General features: G+C 38.0%; 1 protein-coding gene across 1 annotated transcript; it reads left to right on the top strand.

Annotated features, from left to right (window-relative positions):
- Nucleotides 1-1596: 1596 nt before the first annotated feature.
- On the top strand, nucleotides 1597-20179 carry LOC106087296 (ras-related protein Rab-13). The gene is made up of 5 exons (XM_013252286.2): nucleotides 1597-2409; nucleotides 14172-14371; nucleotides 14450-14542; nucleotides 19323-19436; nucleotides 19503-20179. Exons 1-5 carry the CDS (start codon nucleotides 2286-2288, stop codon nucleotides 19614-19616), a joined length of 645 nt encoding a protein of 214 aa, XP_013107740.1. The 5' UTR covers nucleotides 1597-2285; the 3' UTR covers nucleotides 19617-20179.
- The last annotated feature ends 1310 nt before the right edge of the window (nucleotides 20180-21489 follow it).

Raw genomic sequence — 21489 nt, 5'->3', positions numbered from 1 at the left:
AAGGCGGAAACCCAGAAACAGGATTCCTAAAAACGCAGAGATTTCGTTTATTGGCGAAAAATACTATTTAGTTCAGTCTGTCTGGGTTTATGCCAGGACGTTGCTCATCCAGACAGAATTGCCCACCATAACGACGACTCCATCCGCTCAGGCAACGACCTTCACCTTTCGAGAAAGGACTCATGATATAAAAGGCTCCTTCTATGTCTAAGAAGGTCGCCGAAGGGAAGTCACCCATCCCAAAATTCTCTTCCATTTAACCAACCGCATAATTAAGAACACTGTCAACCGAACGATGGATCTCTAAGTCGAAGGATGAAAGCTTAATTGTGTAGATGTACTTGAGCATGGTGTGGGTCGTTTTCCCCGCTGTTAAGTTGAAAACAAACCATATTTTAACATCACGTCATCCAGTCGGCACGTAGGCCAAACAAACGGAGCACCTAAAAATCATTTCAAGGAGTCGTATGACGGAGCATCAAGTCTGAGAGTCTTGTAAATAGACTTGGTCCTGGTTCCAACTTCTCTCAGAATGTTTTCAAGGGTTTGGAGATCCTTAGAGAGCAATATACGGAAACTTAAAGAATCGTTCACTCTATCTATCGATTCCGACATCACATCCCTCATATACTCGTTTAATGGTTCCCTGTAAAGTTCGTTGTCAATGCACTTCTTGTTTCTATTCGCCATATTACTAAGTGCAAATTGTAGTCCATGTAGGCTTTCACAAGACCCCGCTCCACCAAACGGGCTGCTATCACTTACCCTGGAAGATCGGCAGTTTTCCTCATAACTAAATTTTAGCTGCCGATTCAAGGGAGCGCATTTGGCAGAAGCCCTTCTCGTATCGAGCATATCTCGATGTCAGCGACTAGTGGCTGGTCAGGACTCCCACCAACAGCCCAAGGTAGCTTTTGTTCAGCCTCAGGACAATCGGTGTCCTCATTTCCGAGAACCACTCTGCAGCCCGAAGCATGCCGATATCCACTAAGGAAAAACAGTTGTTTATTCTTTCTAGACGTTGGAAATATCTTTGGTCTGCTCGTTCTTGTCTTTAGCTTTGTACTACTTCATTCGCACCGAAAATGCCTATTAAATTATTGCGAAATCCGACGGACTCTTTTCTTTGCCAGTACACAAACGAAAGTCAAATAACAACACACAACAAAGACAGCATCACTGAAATAGAGTTGATTGGTGTCCACTTCGTGAGCATTTACACACTGGCAATTAATTGAAGCGAAATTTGCATTGGCGCAGCGACATGTCGCTACTATTTTGCGTATAGAACACAGTACCACTTTAACTGAATGTGTTCGCATTTTCTTCGTCACCATTTTTTTATAGTGCGTTTTCACAGTTGTTCGGACGAAAAGTCGAAATACATATCTACGAAATAATTAAAGCCCCACCTTTTTGGGTTTCAAATAAAACAATTGGTTGAAGAAATCTTTTGTGTGGCAACACCGATGCCCGCCATATGTTTTCCTACCGCTACTTTTCAAGCATCCACAACTGTTATCAGACATCGATGTTATTAAAATAAACATAAACAAACCCCCAAAAACAGCCATAAGACTCACTGACAAGAGAAAGAAGAAGCGAACAAAAATAAGGGAGAGAATATTGTACTCAGCTTAACATATGTTCTGTACCTCCTTTTTAGTGCTAAGTGCGAGTGGCGAGTCAATGTTACATTGTAACATTTTATTTATATTGACAGCAGCAAACTCCACCACCACGGCATATCAACAACCACCAATCAACATTGCTGTTGTACACACACATACAAACGCCAAAACAAAAAGGATATTGATTTTCCAACGAGTGCGAAGAAGAAAGAGAAACGAACGGACTTTACAAATGAAAATCAAAGCTGAATCATACTTTTAGCTCGCGGTATACAAAAAAAAAAATAATAAAATATGTAAAAGTTATTTCAGCAAGCCATAAATTTGAAAATAGTACCTAAAAAAGCACAGAAAGGTGTAAAAAAGGTTTATAAAAATAGTAAAACCCAAAAAAATGCTGTGCAGTTCACATAAACATTAACGAAAATCCATACCCTCAAGTTTTTACTTTGCAAGAACGGTCTTAACAAGTGATACAAAAAAAGTGTAAAAACCAAGACCACCAATCACCCATTACTTCAAAAAACGGATATTTTCCTCTCCAAGCAGCACAGTCTACACTTCCTTGGTATCTACATATCCACATAGTGTGGCCCTTAACACTGTGGAGCATTTTTTTTGAAAAAGAAAAAATCACATCTCCTATTCAAAACAATGGCTTTAGATTTTGTTGCGACCTACAAAGTCTTGGTGTTGGGCGATTCTAATGTCGGCAAGACATGCATTGTCCACAGATATTGTGATGAAAAGTATTACGACACATACATCTCCACTATTGGTAAGTAAGGATTTTTTACATAAGAGAATCTCCTTTTCTCCACGTCGTCATCTTTGGGCATAAATAAATAATTAATGTCGTTGTTTTTGTTTTACGATGTATGTTTTGTGTGGGTGTTAATAGGGAGAGGAAAAAGTTTGAAAGTTGATTGTTGGAGTGTTGTTTTCTGTTCATTAATGGGGGACGAAATTTACGAGTGTTTGTTTTTCAGGACATCATGTTTTTTGCGTTGCCAGTGAGATGTTATTTAATTAGTGTTCAATGCCTGCACACATACATATGTATATGTTGCTCATGTAGTAGAGTGTCTGTTGACTTTTAATTACGAACAACAGTAATGTGAACTTATTGATGGTTAATCTCTATCTACACCAATGCAACAAGATGGAGCCGCTACATTGTGTACAATTTATATGGATGCTTTTATTGCATGTATTAAGGATTAGAAATTTCTTTTCGTACCGTACATACTGGAATATCTACATCTGAGGTCATTTGGTCTATAATAATATATCTAAGTGTTTAGTGCAATTTATAACATACGGATTCATCGCAATTGGTTAAAGAACCTATTTCCAAGAATTACTTTGGAGAGTAATTATAATTACGATTGCCTCATGGAGCCAACATTAATAAACTTTACATTTCATCAATTATTATTTGACACATATACCGATTCACTTTACAAACTTCACGATACACATTACGAACAGAGAAGATTGGATGACAGATGCTGCTTGTATGGACGATGAAACATCGCGGAAGGCTTCAAAATGAAATACAGAACGGATCTTTGATGCATTTAATCTCAACATATTGTTTAACCTTTCGATACACGATGAGGTTCCTAGGGATTTTTTTCAACTTTGTTTGGCAATAGCATCCAAGTTTTTTGATGTAGAAGTCAAAACTTCATGTATTCCTGGGGCCTAATTCTCGCATCCGCAATCAGCTTATTACGATCGAGTCTCGCATGGTTTGGATTATGGGATCCGTTATCGATTAATTCTATTCGAAACATCGAACAGAAATGTGCGAGCTTTTGCCCGCAGACATTTACCTTGGTTAGGTTTAAGTGGCAGTCTGCCATCAGACTCACTTAGACGTTTTCGTCCATTGTGATACCACAGGAACAGAAGAGGGAAGATGCCTTCTAGTTCCTACCGTTGAACCATCCAGATCGCTTTAAAAAGCCCAACAACTTGCGAATATTCACATCCGCTAAATCAGACTCAAAGAAACGAGAACCTAAAGTGGAACTCCTTCTAACTCCTGCTGGTGCGGGACACACACAGAAGGTGTTCTATAGTCTCTTCTTCCTCGATGGCCCTACAGCTTCTGCAAAAGTCGTTGCTGGCAACCTTCAGTCTGTCAGCATGTTTTCCGATTAGACAGTGATCTGTCATGACGGACACAATGACTGAGACATCGGTTCTAGCCAATGAGAGCAACGCAGTAGACCTCTTTAAGTCTAGATGAGACCACATAATTTTGGAATGCTCACAGCCCCCTCTTTGAGACCATCTATCATTCGTTGTCCTTCGGGCCTGATCCTGAAAACTTAGCTGAAAACTTAGCTTACATTTCGCTAGAGGCATACCCACAGATTCCAGTGTCCCTGGAGTGTGTAGATAGTTCCTAGTCTCGCAAGCTCGTCTGCTTTAGAATTCCCTGGTGGTCCTGGGTGGCACGGCACCCACAAAAAGTTAATTTTCAACTGTTTAGCCATCTTGTTGAGAGATCTGGGACAGTTGAGGGCGGTTTTTGTGTTCAGAAATACGTTCTCCAGGGATTTAATGGCTGCCTGTCTGTCTGAAAAGATATTTATGACAATCGTCGTAATGACATTATATCTTAGCCATTCCAACACTTCCTTAATTGCAAGGATCTCCGCTTGATACACACTGCAGTGGTCGGGTAACCTCTTCGATATGACCACTTCTAGATATTTAGAGTACACCCCAAAGCCCACCTGGTCGTTAAGTTTGGAACCATCCGTATAGAAGTCAATGTAACTTTTGTTACCAGGGATATCGTAGTTACAATCGGTTCTATCACGAATAGTGGTACAGTAATTTTTATCAAAAAGCGGCTCAGGTAGGGTGTAATCCACACTGTCTGGAACATCGGATATTGTATCAGGGATAACACAGTGTCCGTGGCCGCCACATGACCAATAAGAAAGCTCCCTTAACCTCACGACAGTGTTCTTTTCAATTTGGGTAGCTACAATGTCCAGAGGCATAAGATGTAGCATTAGATTCAGTGCATCAGATGGTATCGTCCTCAGTCCGGCTGTGATGCACAAAGAAGCCATGTTTTGAATCCGGTTAAGTATTGAGCAGTAGATGGTTTTTTGAAGAGCCGTCCACCAGACCACAACACCATATAGCATAATAGGTCTGACAACTGCTGTATATATGTATAGGGCAAGATTGCCCTTTCCAAAATGTTGGATTCGAAGATCAATTTCCTATCCAGCAAAACACCCAGGTATTTTGGGCTTTTTGTAAATTGAACATTCTCTCCACCTAAGGAGACACATACCACTGTAGACAACTTGTATCTCCTGTTGAAAAGAACAACTTCTGTCTTGCACGGATTTATACCCAGACCACTTTCGGTAGCCCACTTTGCTGTTGCACGTAGAGCTTCCTGAAGTATATCTCTTAGAGTGCTGGGAAACTTTCCCCTAACCGCAATTGCCACATCATCAGCATACGCGACCACTTTTACGCCTTTTTCACCCAGAGACAATAACATATTGTTAATGGCTATATTCCAAAGTAGAGGAGACAGTACACCTAATTGAGGTGATCCTCTGCTGATCCATCTTTATAGATCCACAGATCCCAAGCCTGCCGTAATGCATCTTCTAGTAAGTAAAGTATTAATAAACTTTCTTACGGTAGAGTTGATGCCTAGAAACTCCAACTCCTTCATGATTGACGTTGGTTTTACGTTATTGAAAGCACTTTCAATGTCAAGAAATGCTACCATTGTATATTCCTTGACAGCGAGAGAAAACTCTATGTAGCCGACTAAGTCGTGAAGGGCTGTTTCACTGGATTTGCCTTTACTATATGCATGCTGCTGCCGCGACAGGCGATCTCCAGGGATATTTGTTTCTATCAACCTCTCAAGAGTCTTCAGCATAAAGGATGACCGACTAATAGAACGAAATTCTTTCGCCTTCGTGTGGTAGGGTTTTCCTGCTTTCGGAATGAAAATGACCTTCGTGTCCCTTCATTCCACAGGTATATATGACATTCTGAGACAAGCAGAGTATATCTCCCTAAGTCAGGGAACCATTCTATCAGACATAGCTTGTAATTCAACCGGTGATACATCATTAGGGCCTGGCGACATAAAGGAGTCGAAACTTCTTATCGCCCAAAGGATTTTCGGATCCGACACAATTTCCCTAATGTCCTCCGACGAATGCATATCAGTGCAACCTCTTCTGGCGCCATGATGTCCGTTGGAGAATTTCCCGGGATATGTGTATCAACGAGTAGTTCTAGTATTTCCTCACTAGACATTGTCCATACATTCTCTGACTTCTGAACGGACCACTACTTCTTTTTTTTTGTCCAAGGCTAAAAGGTCATCCAACACTTCCCAGTCGAATATTCTACCACTTTTATCTTTCGATACAAAGGTAATATCTAATACCTCCTGCCTGTTCCTGGTAATAAAGGTCGGTTTATCCCCTTTATTACAAATCGCCAGATTGCAACTAATATATTCGATAAGCAGCTCATTCCTTTCGTTGACATCCGAACTTCCCCATATCTGGTGGTGTGCATTAGCATCACTTCCTACAATGAGGCTTTTCTTCCCTACAGAAGCAGCTTCAACCAGCGACTTAAGGTTTGAAGGCGGCATCTCCGAATCGTGTGTCATATATAGGGAAGCCAGCCAGTAATGAGACTTGTTTATTTCAAAGCTGGCTACTACTAAATCTTCAGTGCTTAGCGACGGGAGAAGAAAAACATTTAGACTACCCTTTGCAAGAATACAGGCTCTGTGTCTTCCATTCCTCATACCCTTGAGAAGTTTAAATCCCGGAATTCTTAGTCCACGTACTATTCCTCTACACACCTATGGTTCTGGATAAGAACTACGTCAAATCCCCCAGCCATCAGGAGGATCCTTAGTGCCGCCGAAGCGGCCTTTCAATGGTGGAGATTTATCTGTAGAAACCGGACCATAGTCAGGATTCAGAACTTCCACCAATTTATTTATTTATTTATTTATTCATTTATTTGGTTTCACATACAACAAGATTTAAAATCTTATAATTACAGTATGTGATTAGAATCGTTATTCTAACAAAAGGGATCATTAAGTTCGGCTTTAATTTTAATTACATTAGCAATAAAAATCAATAATCAATAATCAATAATCAATAATTCATTAACAATAATTAATTGAGAGGAAGAATAGGAAAAACAAATCACTTAATTTATAGGCTTTGAAAGTATTTTGTAAGATTTTGTTTGAACTTATTTGCGTCGCCATTAAGTTGTATTGATGATGGGAGGGAGTTCCAAAGACGGGTAACGGTGAAGAAAAATTGCCACTCCGATACCAGCAATTTATGGCGCATTGGTACAATTAAAATCCTTCTGTTGGTTCTACCAAGCTGCAGTTTATCATACAAGTACGATGGTGTTTTAGTATATATAATTTTGTGTAAAAGTACCAGTGATTTAATATTCAGAACGTTTGCAATATCCACCCCATACAGGCTTTTACGAAAAGCTGAACAACTCTCAAATCTTTTCAGTCCATAAACGTATCTTAGGATCGAATTGTATGCAACTTCTAGTCTATGTTTGCTTCTTGAATCGCAGTTTGTAAATAATTCGCTTCCATAAATTAGAACCGGTATAAGATAGGATTTGGCCAAGAGGGTTCGAATGTGAATAGGTGTAAAATATTGTGTCTGGTATAACGTTCTCAGCATACCAAAGACTTTTCCAGTGGCAGCAACAACATGATCACTCCATGTTAGGGTTTGATTAAAAATAACGCCCAAGTTTTTTGCCTTGGGAACTTGTAAAATGTTTTGATTTCCAATCTTGACCAAATGTTCGCATGTAACTGCACTCATTCGGTTATTTATAAGTAAAAAGTTTGATTTTTTGGGATTTATCATAAGATGGTTTGCTAGGGCCCACGAGTAAATTGCTTGTAAATCCGTATTAAGCTTCATTATACCCTCAGAAATTTGCGATTTGGGACAGTTTAAATATATTTGCACGTCATCTGCATAGATATGTATTTTTGTATGTTTAAGAATGTTTGGTAATTCGTTAATATACAAGCAGAATAGAAGTGGGCCTAAAATTGACCCTTGAGGTACGCCAGCTTTAACAGGCAGTGGTTTGGAAGTAACTTTTTTTATTACTACGGACTGAGTTCGACAGTTTAAATAGTTTGAAATCAGTCTCACTGCGGTGATAGAAAAATTAAAGTTTTGTTGTAGTTTTCTGCATAGAGTATCGTGATTGACGCAGTCAAAAGCCTTTGAGTGGTCCAGTAAGACTAGAAATGTTATAAGTCCGTCATCAATGCCAGATCGTATATTTTCAGCGACATCAACTAAGGCCGTAATACAGCTATGCTTGGGACGAAATCCAGATTGATGTACGGTGAGCAATTCATGGCGCTGAAGATACTCGCCAATTTGTAAATGTATAATACGCTCAAACGCTTTTGATAGGTACGGCAAAATGGCTATAGGGCGATATTCATGGTTTCCGGTCGACTTTGGAATTGGAAGTATTTTAGAGTGTTTCCATGCCCTAGGGTATTGGGCCGTAGTTATAATAGTGTTGAACAAGTAGGTAATATATGGAGCTATACTTGGCAAGACGATTTTTACAAACTGTGGATATATGTTGTCAAATCCAGCAGCATTTGATTTAATGGACAGACAGCTGCTAATGACATCACCTGGATACACACATGAAAATTCGAAGCTGGAAAATGATGGAAATATTGGATATCGCTGTGGAATTAAATTGATATTTTGGGAATGGGAACTGGGCTCATGGTTAGTGGGAGTAGATACGAACATTTTATTGATGTCATCAGGATTTGCGTCGATATTAACGCAACTTGACTTGCCTATACCAATTTCCCTAATAGTTTGCCATTTGCTCTTCGAATCCATCGCAGAACGGAATCTATTTTCGTAATACGTTGCCTTCGATTTTTTTATGGCTTTATTGACTTCCGTTCTCACTGCTCGGAAATCATCGTAGAGTTGTGGAGTTTTGAACCTTTTCCAACGTTTATACACCATATCTCTTTTCCTTATTAGCTCCGTTATATTTTCATTAAACCAGCATTTATCATTTTTCCTTATTCTTGTTTTTTTTAACGGCACCGAACATTCTAGCAAATGTGTTAGATTTTTGTTGATAAAATCCAGTTGATCATCTGTTGACTGAAAATCGTATATTGCATTCCAATTAATGTTAGAAAGTTCATGTGATAATGTATTAAAATTGGTTTTCGAAAAGTTAAAAAATGGCTGTTCCTGATCCTCTGGTGGTGGATGGGAGTCATAAGTCATAAGGATTAAGTCATGCCTGGAAAAACATGGTACGCTTAGCTGATCATAGAGTAAAACTTTGGTAGGGCTATCTACCAGAAAAATGTCCAGAAGACTATTTGAAGAATTTGAAAAGTGAGTTGGTGTATTTGTGTTTACGGTGTGAATGCCATCGTTTAGCTATCGTTATTAACAAATTTTCGTCTATTTTCAAGAAACTACGCTAAAAATAGGACATCGACATATTATATTCACATTTTTGGTCCTTTAAATTGAACAAAAATTTACTTTGTGCTTACGCCGAATTCGGCAAAGCAAATTATTAAATAATCTACAGACATGACCAAACCAAAAGTTGGATCAATTTACCACTAAATTTAAGGGAGCAGAATATTTTTTCAAGAAAAAGGTTCTGACTTTATCCAATTGTACTTTGGCTGTTGTTCTCCTTGTGCCTGCCCGAAAAAACAGACGTAAAACAAGCACCGTTGGCTGTGCTAGAGGCGATGTAATCCACATATATTTTTGTCCTCTTTTGCATTAAGCAGCAATTTATAGTGTAAAAACAGTAACATATCGTTTAAAAACAATTGCATATTGTTAAATGTTTTATTTATTTTTTTGTGAGGCCACCGTAGCGCAGAGGTTAGCATGTCCGCCGCTGAACGCCTGGGTTCAAATCCTGGCGAGACCATCAGAAAACTTTTCAGCGGTGGTTATCTCCTCCTAATAATGGCGACATTCGTGAGGTTTTATGCCATGTAAAAACTTCTCCAAAAAGAGGTGTCGCTTTGCGGCACGCCGTCCGGACTCAGCTATAAAAAGGAGGTCCCTTATCATTGAGCTTAAACTTGAATCGGACTGCACTCATTGATATGTGAGAAGTTTGCCCCTGTTCCTTAAATGGAATGTTCATGGGCAAATCTGCATTTGCAATTACTTTTTTTAACAACCACCATTTGCTTTGTTTACCTTTCAGATGGCGAAATATGCTCAACGTATCGATTTTTTCTTCTAAGAAATCGAAATAACGATCGTAAGCCATGATACAATTTGTACTTACGGAACGGAATTTATCTTCGAACTAAAACTCGCTCGATTGCAGATGCGAGAATTAGGCCCCTGGTTTGACTCGATTCATTGATTTGGAGCGATTTTACAAAGCTTTTTGTATTCACCACCATAGGATGGGGGTATACAAATCTAGTCATTCCGTTTGTAACACATCGAAATATTGATCTGCGACCCCATAAAGTAAATATATTCTGGATCGTCTTGACATTCTGAGTCTATCAAGCCATGTCCGCCCCCGACTGTCGAAATCATGATATCGGTCGAACACGTATTGCTAGTCGCTTGAAATTTTGCACAGATACTTCTTATTGATGAAGGTCGTTGGGTTTAGATTTGGATATAGCCTCCATATAAACCGATACTCCGAATTGACTTATTGGGCCCCTAGAAGCCTCATCCGATTTGGCTGAAATTTGGAACAAAGACTTGAGTTATGACTTCCAATATACATGCCAAGTATGACCCGAATCGGTGTATAAACAGATTCAGCCCCCATATAAACCGATCCCCGGATTTGATTTCTACAGACCTGAGAATCCGTAAAATGTAAAGACAGGAGTAATGATTTCCAACATCAGTGCAAAGATATATACGAATCGGTCAATATGGTAATATAGGCAAATGTCGACCGTAACTACGCCTCAAATGGTTCACCCGCTTAGTCCAATTTTGGCATACTCTTTCCAACATTTCGGCCAGTATCTCACAAATAAATACTTCAATGTTGTCTCCCAATGCGTAAATTGAAGCGGGCCACATAAAATAGTCTAAGTGAGTTAAATCGAACGATCTAGTCGGCCAATTGACTTTTGTTACGCGTGGCATGTGGCACCGTCTTGTTGAAACCGCATGTCATGCAAGTCAATCTCTTGCATTTTGGGCAAATAAAAAGTTGGATATCATCCCACAATATCGCTCACCATTTACAGTTACGTTACGATTCGCATCATCTCTGAGGAAGTACGATCCAATGAAGCCACCAGGCCATAAACCGCACCAAACTGCGCCTTTTTATACCCACCACCGAAGGATGGGTGTATATTCATTTTGTCATTCCGTTTGCAACGCATCGAAATATCTATTTCCGACCCTATAAAGTATATATGTATATTCTTGATCTGCGTAAAAATCGTAGACGATCTAGCCATGTGCATCCGTCTGTCTGTTGAAATCACTCTACAGTGTTTAAAAATAGAGATATTGAGCAGAAACTTTGCACAAATTCTTTTTTTTTCCATAAGCAGGTTAAGTTCGAAAATGGGCTATATCGGACTATATCTTGATATATCCCCCATATAAACCGTTTGGCCGATTTAGGGTCTTAGGCCAAAAAAGCCACATTAATTATCCGATTTTGCTGAATTTGAATTTGGGACAGTGAGTTGTGTTAGGCCCTTCGACATCTTTCTTCAATATGGGACCGATCGGCAAAACCGGCAAACCGGGAAGACCAAAGCCCGATGGAAAGTTCAAGTTGTGGGAGACACCTCGAAACTTGGTGTCAGAGATTTTAGAATGAGCGCAGAATATCGAGGCGCTTGGAACGCTATTCTACGTTCGGCTAGTGGAACAAATATTCTGTCGTAGCCAATTAAAGTAAGTAAGGCTCCGATCGGTCCAGATTTGGTTATAGCTGTCATATAGAACGATCTCTCGATTTAAGGTCTTGCGCCCATAAAAGGCGCATTTATTTTCCGATTATGCCAAAATTTGGAACAGTGAGTTGTGTTAGGTTCTTAGACATCCTTCTTCAATTTGGCCCAGATCGGTCCAGATTTGGATGTAGCTGCCATATAGACCGATCTCTCGATTTAAGGTTTTGGTCCCCTAAAAGGCAAATTTATTGTTCAATGCCGCTGAAATTTGGGACAGTGAGCTGTGTTAGGCTCTTCGACATTCTTCTTCAATTTGGCTCAGATCGGTCCAGATTTGGATATAGCTGCCATATAGACCGATCTCTCGATTTGACGTTTTGGGGCCATAAAAGACGCATTTATTGTCCGATTTCGCCGAAATTTGGGACAGTGAGTTCTGTTAGGCCCTTCGACATCCTTCTTCAATTTCAAATCGGTCCAGATTTGGTTATAGCTGCCATATTGACCGATCTCTCGATTTAATGTGTTGGGCCCATAAAAGGAGCATTTATTGTCCGATGTTGTCGAAGTTTGGGATAGAGTTAAGTTAAGCCCCTCCACATATTTCTGCAATTTGGTCTAGACCGATCAAGATTTGCATATAGCTACCTTATAGACCGATATCTCGATTTAAAGTCTTGGCCCCCAAAAAAGGCGCATTTATAATCCGATTTAACTGAAATTTGACACATTGACTTATGTTAGGCTTTTCGACATCCATATTGTATATGAGTCAGATCGGTTTACTTTTAGATATAGCTACTAAAAAGACTAATATTTTGTTATACATAATTGAACAATAACTTGTACTTATTATTTGGTTGTCCAAAAAGTAATTGTGGATTTTTCATATAGTCGGCGTTGACAAATTTTTTCACAGCTTGTGACTCTGTAATTGCATTCTTTCTTCTGTCAGTTATCAGCTTGCTTTAGAAAAAGTGTAAAAAAGTATATTTGATTCATTCTAAGTTTTATTAAAAATGCATTTACTTTCATATTTCGATATACAATACATTGCTATGGGACATAAGGTATGCAATTTTCACCGGATTTTGATGAAAGGTGGTTTATATATATACCCGAGGTGGTGGGTATTCAAAGTTCGGACCGGCACGCCTTTTTACTTTTTTTTACATATGTATAGCTACTAAAAAGATCAATAATTTGTTATGCACAATTGAACAATGACTTGTACTTATAAGTATTTGGTCCAAATCGGATCATATTTCGATATACAATACATTGCTATGGGACATAAGGTATGCAATTTTCACCGGATTTTGATGAAAGGTGGTTTATATATATACCCGAGGTGGTGGGTATTCAAAGTTCGGCCCGGCACGCCTTTTTACTTGTTTTTACATATAGCTACTAAAAAGATCAATAATTTGTTATGCACAATTGAACAATGACTTGTACTTATTAGTATTTGGTCCAAATCGGATCATATTTCGATATAGTGGCTATGGGGACTGTAGCGCAGAGGTTAGCATGTCCGCCTATGACGCTGAACGCCTGGGTTCGAATCCTGGCGAGACCATCAGAAAAAATTTTCAGCGGTGGTTTTCCCCTCGTAATGATGGCAGCATTTGTGAGGTGTCGCACTGCGGCACGCCGTTCGGACTCGGCTACAAAAAGGAGGCCCCTTATCATTGAGCTTAAAACTTGAATCGGACTGCACTCATTGATATGTGAGAAGTTTGCCGCTGTTCCTAAGTGGAATGTTCATTGGAAAAATTGCAATTTGCTATGGGGCATAAAGTATGCATTTTTCACCGTATTTTGACGAAAGGTGGTTTACGTATGTACCCGAGACTTAACGCCTTTCTTCTTATCTTTTATTAAATTGGTAAAATGTTGTTTGCGAGAAGCGACAACTTTCAAATAAATTGGTTTATTGAGTTAATAATTGATTTAATTCGATATTTGAGCTTGTCATAAATCCAAATCACAAAATTGATGATCAATAATACAATTTCGTTTTTATTTTATTTTAGCGAATTTTTTAATTGAATGTTCAAATTTCTTAATTGAATCACATTTTTAATTTTTTCTGTGTAGTCTCTATATAGTCATAATGTATACTCAAATGTCTTTATGTACCCTGTGGATCGTTCAGGGAATTTTGAGCGTATTGGCCGCCCGTTTGTGGAAAAACGTCTTTAGAAACTTTTTCGAAAAACAATATATATGGTCTAAAGTCTATACGGAACACAAATACAAAAGCGAGTTTAATACATACTATAGGGTAATTGCGGATTTTTCATATAGTCGGCGTTGACAAATTTTTCAACGGCTTGTGACTCTGTAATTGCATTCTTTCTTCTGTCAGTTATCAGCTGTTACTTTTAGGTTGATTAAAGTTCATTCTAAGTTTTATTAAAAATGCATTTACTTTCTTTTAAAAAATCCGCAATTACTTTTTAGGCAACCCAATATAAGAAGAACATAATCCTTATTGTGCATCCATATATGTTTATTTTCAGGCATCGACTTTAAACAAAAGCTTATCAATCTTGATGGAGTACCGATAAAATTGCAAATTTGGGATACAGCAGGTCAAGAGCGCTTCCGCACTTTAACAACTGCATACTACAGAGGTGCCATGGGTATTCTACTTATGTACGATGTCACTAATCTAGAGAGCTACAACAATTTATCGTATTGGTTAAGAAATATACAAGAGGTAAAAATTATGTTTACCTGTGGTTTAATTTTTTTCATAATAAAAATAAATAAAATGTATGTGTGTATTTGTTTGCAGAATGCCTCACCGGATGTGGTCAAAGTTTTAGCTGGAAACAAATGTGAATGCTCAGCCACTCAACGAATGGTGGATAAAGAACGGGGAGAGAAGGTAAGAAGAACCACATCGTTTTGTGGTGGTTTATAACCTGGCGCCGTTCTAGTAAATATTGTGTGTGATGCAAGAGAAAAGAAGTCGAACTTGTTCCAAGTGAATGGTGATTTTTGAAGCGTTCAAAAATAATAACATCAGTTTTTTAACAATTGTTTTCAGGACCTCGAGCCGAACAAACCAAAAAAGTAAAAAATCTGATAAAACACTCAAATTTGCATCATATATTAACATTTTTTATTGAAATAGAATAATTGCTCGTTGCAATTTAAGGTGCTATTATAACGGCATGTAGATGTCATATGCAAAATGCAAAATTCGCCCATGAACATTCCATTAAGGAACAGGGGCAAACTTCTCACATATCAATGAGTGCAGTCCGATTCAAGTTTAAGCTCAATGATAAGGGGCCTCCTTATTATAGCCGAGTCCGAACGGCGTGCCGCAGTGTGACACCTCTTTGGAGAGAAGTTTTACATGGCATAATACCTCACAAATGTTGCCAGCATTAGGAGGGGAAAACCACCGCTGAAAATTTTTTCTGATGGTCTCGCCTGGATTCGAACCCAAGCGTTCAGCGTCATAGGCGTGCATGCTAAACTCTGCGCTACGGTGGCCTCCGTCATATGACATGTCACTTTTGTATGCACATGTAATTGAAAATGTTTGTTAAAATTGTCAATTTACATACGATTCATCATTTTTGCTATCACATCTGTATGTTATTTTCGTATGATATAACCTGCAAATATGAGCAAAATCAGATTTTTTATGTGTAATAAATGTTTAATTTGGGGTTGCTTTCATTCGACTGACAACAAAAACAACTAATTTCTTTATGTTTTTGTCATAGGGAATAGAGGACGCTCTAATCGAAAAAAATTACATGTGCTATTTTGAAAAGTGATTTTCATATGTTAGTTTCGTTTGTATCACACGACATGTACAACTCAACATGTCATAAGACAACTACATGCCGTGTAATAGAGCCTTTACTTTTTTAAATAACTATTCGTAAATATTGCCTTCGGCATCAGTTCAAATGGGCAATTCGTTAGGTTCAATTTTGTGTCACTTTTTCGAGCTCTTCGGAGTGTATCACACGAATTACATGTGCTATGTTATACTGATCATTAAAACCAGTTTTAATGGATCATTCACCTGTTTTCTTTTATAAAATCAGCTGACGAGAGCCTTAATCCGGTTTTAACGAGCAGTATAAACAGGGTTTAAGACTTCAATCGTGTTTGGTTTGTCCCCGTAGACCAACAAGCGGACAATTTACAGGGCCACTTCGAGAGATATTCTGCTCACCAAATTCATCGCTCAATATGTCCATTGTTTCACGAGCTTTGTTTATGACGCAATTTTGTGCTCTCGAAATTTGACAACAAATGTCAAGCTTATTTTATTTTTCTTCAAAGCAAGCTGCTTTGCCGCAACAAATTAAAACAAGTAACAAGTAAAAAGGCGTTAAGTTCGGCCCACCACCTCGGATATATATGTAAACCACCCAAATTGAAGAAGAATGTCGAAGGGCCTAACTCAACTCACTGTCCCAAATTTCGGCGACATCGAACAATAAATGCGCTTTTCATGGGCCCAAAACCCTAAAACGAGAGATCGGTCTATATGGCAGCTATATGCAAATCTTGATTGATCTGCACCAAATTGCAGAAATATGTCGAGAGGCTTAACTTAACTCATTGTCCCAAATTTTAACAAAATCGGATAATAAATGTGGCTTTTATGGGCCTAAGACCCTAAATCGGCCAACCGGTCTATATGGGGGCAATATCAAGATATAGTCCGATATAGCCCATCTTCGAACTTAACCTGATTATGGACAAAAAGGGAATCTGTGCAAAGATTCAGCTCAATATCTCTATTTTAAAAAGACTGTAGCGTGATTTCAACAGACAGACGGACAGACATGGCTAGATCGTCTTAGATTTGTACGCTGATCAAGAAGATACATACTTTATAGGCTCGGAAATGGATATTTCGATATGTTGCAAACGGAATGACAAAATGAATATACCCCCATCCTTCGGTGGTGGGTATAAAAAAAAACATTTAAAAAGTCTGCAAAACATGTTTTGTTGCTAGAAGCATTTGACTGGTTTCCTTTATCGCGATTTCATTTTCAACCAAGAAAAATCATCAGAAGGAGATGTCAAATGGATCATGGTGTCTTGCTATTAGCATCGTTGGATCCAAATCGGAACATATTTCGATATAACTACTATGGGACATAAGGTATGCCGGATTTTAATGAAAGGTGGTTTACATATATGCCCGAGGTGGTGGGTATCCAAAATTCAGCCCGGCTGAACTTAACGCCTTTTACTTGTTTTGCTATACTATTCTTTGAATAGAAAGCATTAAACAATGGTCTAACGCCGGACAATATTCTGCAATGGAATCTCAATAAGTTTTGTGGGTATATAAAAATACATTTTCCCATGAACACTCAATTAAGAAATTGGTGATACTTCTCTTATATCAATCAATGAGTGCAGGTCCAAAAGGCATGCCACCACTTCGAACAGAAGTTTCTACTTGAGTGAGTACACAAGTGTCCACGGTATAAGGCGTATCGTATCGATATTCTTCTGGTTAAAGGAATTTGGTTTTCTAAGTGAGGGAAAATTTTTTGTGATTCTTTCGCCGGGTATTTGATGTTGGGTGCGTAAAATTTTACTAATATTTGGGTAATATAAGCATTTTATAACTATTGCAGAGTATTTCGGCCCAGTCAAATTCTTTTTTATCATAAAGGGTGATTTTCAAAAAAAAAACATACAATTCAGAAAAATAAATCCATAGTACGGTCCATATAATTTAATGTTTGACGATTATTAAATGCAAATATTGACCGTGACTACGCCTCAAATAGTTCACCCGCCTAAATGCTTCAATGTTGTCTACCAATGCGGCAATTGAAGCAGGCTTGTCTGTATACACATGAGCTTTAACATAGCTCCACAAAAAATAGTCTAAAGGTGTTAAATCTTACGATCTAGGCAGCCAATTGACCGGTCCCGAACGTGCAATAAAATGCTCACCGAACTCGCCTCTCAATAAGTCCATTGTTACGCCTGCTGTGTGGCATGTGGCACCGTCTTGTTGAAACTTCATGTCATGCAAGTCAAGCTCTTGCATTTTGGGCAAAAAAAGAAGTGTGATATCATCTTAAACACCGTTTACACTGCTCTTTAAATCCGGATTTAATGGCTCGATCTTGTGTTTTCCCTTTATAAAATCAACTGACCAGAGCCTTAAATCCGGATTAAATGAGCAGTGTAAGCGGGGTTTTACCATTCACGATACGATTCGCACCATCTTTGAAGAAGTACGGTCCAATGATGCCACCAGCCCATAAACCGCATCAAACTGTGACTTTTTCTGGAGGCATTGCTAGCTCTTGCAATGCTTCTGGCTGATATTCACTCCAAAATCGACAATTCTGCTTATTTACATACCCATTGAGTCAAAAATGAGCGCGCGATGAACTTTCTTAACAGAGCACACATTTTGGTAATAAAATTCAATAATTTTCAAGCGTTGTTCGTTTGTAAGATTATAGACCAAACTGAAGATGTTTAACAGTGAAACAAAACACGAAACGTGCGTGAGCTGTTGCTAAAAAGATATTAGCTAAAAAATCACCCTTTACCTAGGGGTCAGAATTCAGCCAAGGTTAGGGGTTTTGAGTCATTGATAGATACCATGGCCTAAATTTTTATACCCCCACCATAGGATGGGGGTATACTAAATTCGTAATTCTGTTTGTAACACCTCGAAATATGCGTCTGAGACCTCATAAAGTATATACATTCTTGATCGTCATGCCATTTTAAGTCGATCTAGCCATGTCCGTTCGTCTGTCCGAGATAGGTCTGTCTGTCGAAAGCACGCTAACTTTCTAAGGAGTAAAGCTAGCCGATTGAAATTTTGCATAAATAGTTTTTATTAGTGTAGGTCGGTTGGGATTGTAAATGGGCCAATTCGGTCCATGTTTTGTTATAGCTGCCATATAAACAGATCTTGGATCTTGACTTCTTGAGCCTCTACGAGGCACAATTCCCGTCCGATTTGACTGATATTTTTGCACGTAGTATTTTGATATCACTTTCAACAGCTGTGTTAAGTATGAATCAAATCGGTTCATAATCTGGTATTGCTGTCATATAAATCGATCCTGGATCTTGACTTCTTGAGCTAAGTGAGCGCGCAATTCTTATCAGATTTGGCTGAAATTTAGCTGATGTGTTTTGTTATGACTTCCAATAACTGTGCTAAGTATGGCGCAAATTGGTACATAACCTGATATAGCTGCCATATAAACCGATCTGGGATCTCGACTCTTGAGCCTCTAGAGGGTTAGATTATCATCCGATTTGGCAGAAATTTTGTACAATGGCTTCTCTCATGACTCTCAACATATGTGTCTAATATGGTCTGAATCGATCAATAGCTTGATATAGCTCCCATATAAACCTATCTCTCGATTTTGCTTCTTGAGCCCATACGAGGCGCAATTATTATCCGAATGAACTGAAATATTACACAATGACTTCTACAATGTTCAGCATTCATTTATTGTCCGAATCGGACTATAACTTGATATAGCTCCAATTGCATAACAATTATCCTTATCCACTTTTCTTTGTTTGCCTAAGATTCGGCCCAGCCGAACGCTCTTTGTTAATTATTTTTTCTTTTTTTCGCTCTTTGTTAATTATTTTTCGCTAACAAAAATCTTTCTTATTTTCAGATTGCCGAAAATTTTGATATGCCATTCTTTGAGGTATCCTGTAAAAATAATATCAACATTGAAGATGCTTTCCTATCACTAGCTAGAAAAATACGAGAACAACGAGAAAGAAGGGTATATATAAAGCTGACAAAACTGACATTTACAAAATTGTTTCAATTCCACTGTTCTCATTTTTAGGGTGAAAATTTTGATAACGACGATAAACCACAAGAAAAAAAATCTCCTGGCTCCAATGGCTTAGGCACATTTAGCCTAGCCAGTTTATCGGAGGCAAACCGTTGTTCTTGTTAAACCCACAAGAATTGGTAAAACTATGTCTTAAAATAAACCAAAAATTAAATTATTTTAAAGAAATCGTTTAAGTAAATTATGATTATTATTAATAACAATTATCAATTAATACATTAAACACTTGTACACAAACTCGTGGGCTGCAACAAAAAAAAATCCAAAAAAATAAACAAATCTTGTCCAAATAGCAACAAAAGTATAATAATGAGAAAAACTAAAAAAAAAACAGACATTTTAACGCCAAACTATACAGAATGATATAGTGTATAAACATTTTAAATTTCTAAGTAAATGCTTTTGGGTTTTTTGAAACCTTGCAAAATATTTTCATAAAACGCTTTGGAATATAGGGAAAACCGAATGTTTTTTCTTTCTGTTTCTTTTTGTGCAATTTCAAAATTCGCTGCTGAAAAGTCTGACACGTATGTATTGTGCAATAACATTTATTTATATTTACGGAATATTTTTTTTTTGAAAATGATTTAAGTCAATTTCTAAGCCAAGTTCGAGTATATATTTGCTGAGTTTAAATCTCGATTAAATAAAAAATTCAATTAAAATTTTAGTATATTTAAAATTTTTTTTTAAATAAAAATGTTTTTTTTTTTAATTATTTATTTGTAATCCATTATGAAGAAATTATAGCTCAAACTGCCGAAATTTTAAAATCTTCTGAGATGATACGAATCCTTTTGATGATGTATTTTAATAAGAAAACGAATATTGCGCCGTAACAGTTTCATTAAGTAAATTAGTATACATACAGAAGAAACTGTTACATCAACAATTCAATTGATAAACAAAAAGTTATTGATTACGCCGAAGAATGTTACAAACGCACTGAGTGGAGGATGGGAGAATTTGAATTGTACGAAGATATGTTGATCTGAAAACTGGCTTGCACTGACTGTGGTTTGTCTCATATACCCAGAGAATAAGTAACAAGTAAGAGCGTGCTAAGTTCAGCCGGGCCGAATCTTATATACCCTTCACCATGGATCGCATTTGTCGAGTTCTATGTGCGGTATCTCTTTTTAGGCAAACAAAGAATATTGAATAAGAACCGTTATGCTATTGGAGCTATATCAAGTTATGGACCGATTCGGACCATAAATGAATGCTGAACATTGTGGAAGTCATTGCGTAATATTTCAGATCATTGCGCCTTGTTCAAGAGGCAAAATCGGGCTCGTATCAATCTATTGATCGATTTAGACCATACTGGACACGTATGTTGAAGGTCATGAGAGAAGCCGTTGTACAAAATTCCTGCCAGATCGGATGACAATTGCGCCCTCTAGAGGCTCAAGAAGTCAAGATCCCCGATCGGTTTATATGGCAGCTATATCAGGTTATGTACCGATTTGCGTAATACTTAGCAGAGTTATTGGAAGTCATAACAAAACACCTCATGCAAAATTTCAGTCAAATCGGACAAGAATTGCGCTCTATAAAAGCTGCAGAAATCAAGATCCAAGATCGGTTTATATGGCAGCTAACCAGGTTGTAGATCGATTTCGACCATACCAACACCACATGCAAAATTACAGTCAAATCGGGCGATAATTACGCCGTCTAGAGGCTCAAGAAGTCAAGGCCCAAGATCGGTTTATATGGCAGGTATATAAGGTTATGAATCTATTTGAACCATACTAAGCACATTTGTTGAAAGTCATAACAAAACACCTCATACAAAATTACAGCCAAATCGGATAAGAATTGCTCGCTCTAAAAGCTCAAGAAGTCAAGACCCAAGATCGGTTTATATGGCAGCTATATCAGGTTATGTACCGATTTGCGCCATACTTAGCACAATTGTTGGAAGTGATACCAAAACTCCACGTACAAAATTGCGGATAAGAATAGCGACCTC

This window comes from Stomoxys calcitrans, chromosome 2 (assembly GCF_963082655.1).
Source record: "Stomoxys calcitrans chromosome 2, idStoCalc2.1, whole genome shotgun sequence".
Taxonomy (NCBI): Eukaryota; Metazoa; Arthropoda; class Insecta; order Diptera; family Muscidae; genus Stomoxys; species Stomoxys calcitrans.
The sequence above is the reverse complement of the archived record's forward strand: the minus strand, read 5'-3'. Positions and strand labels throughout refer to the sequence as shown.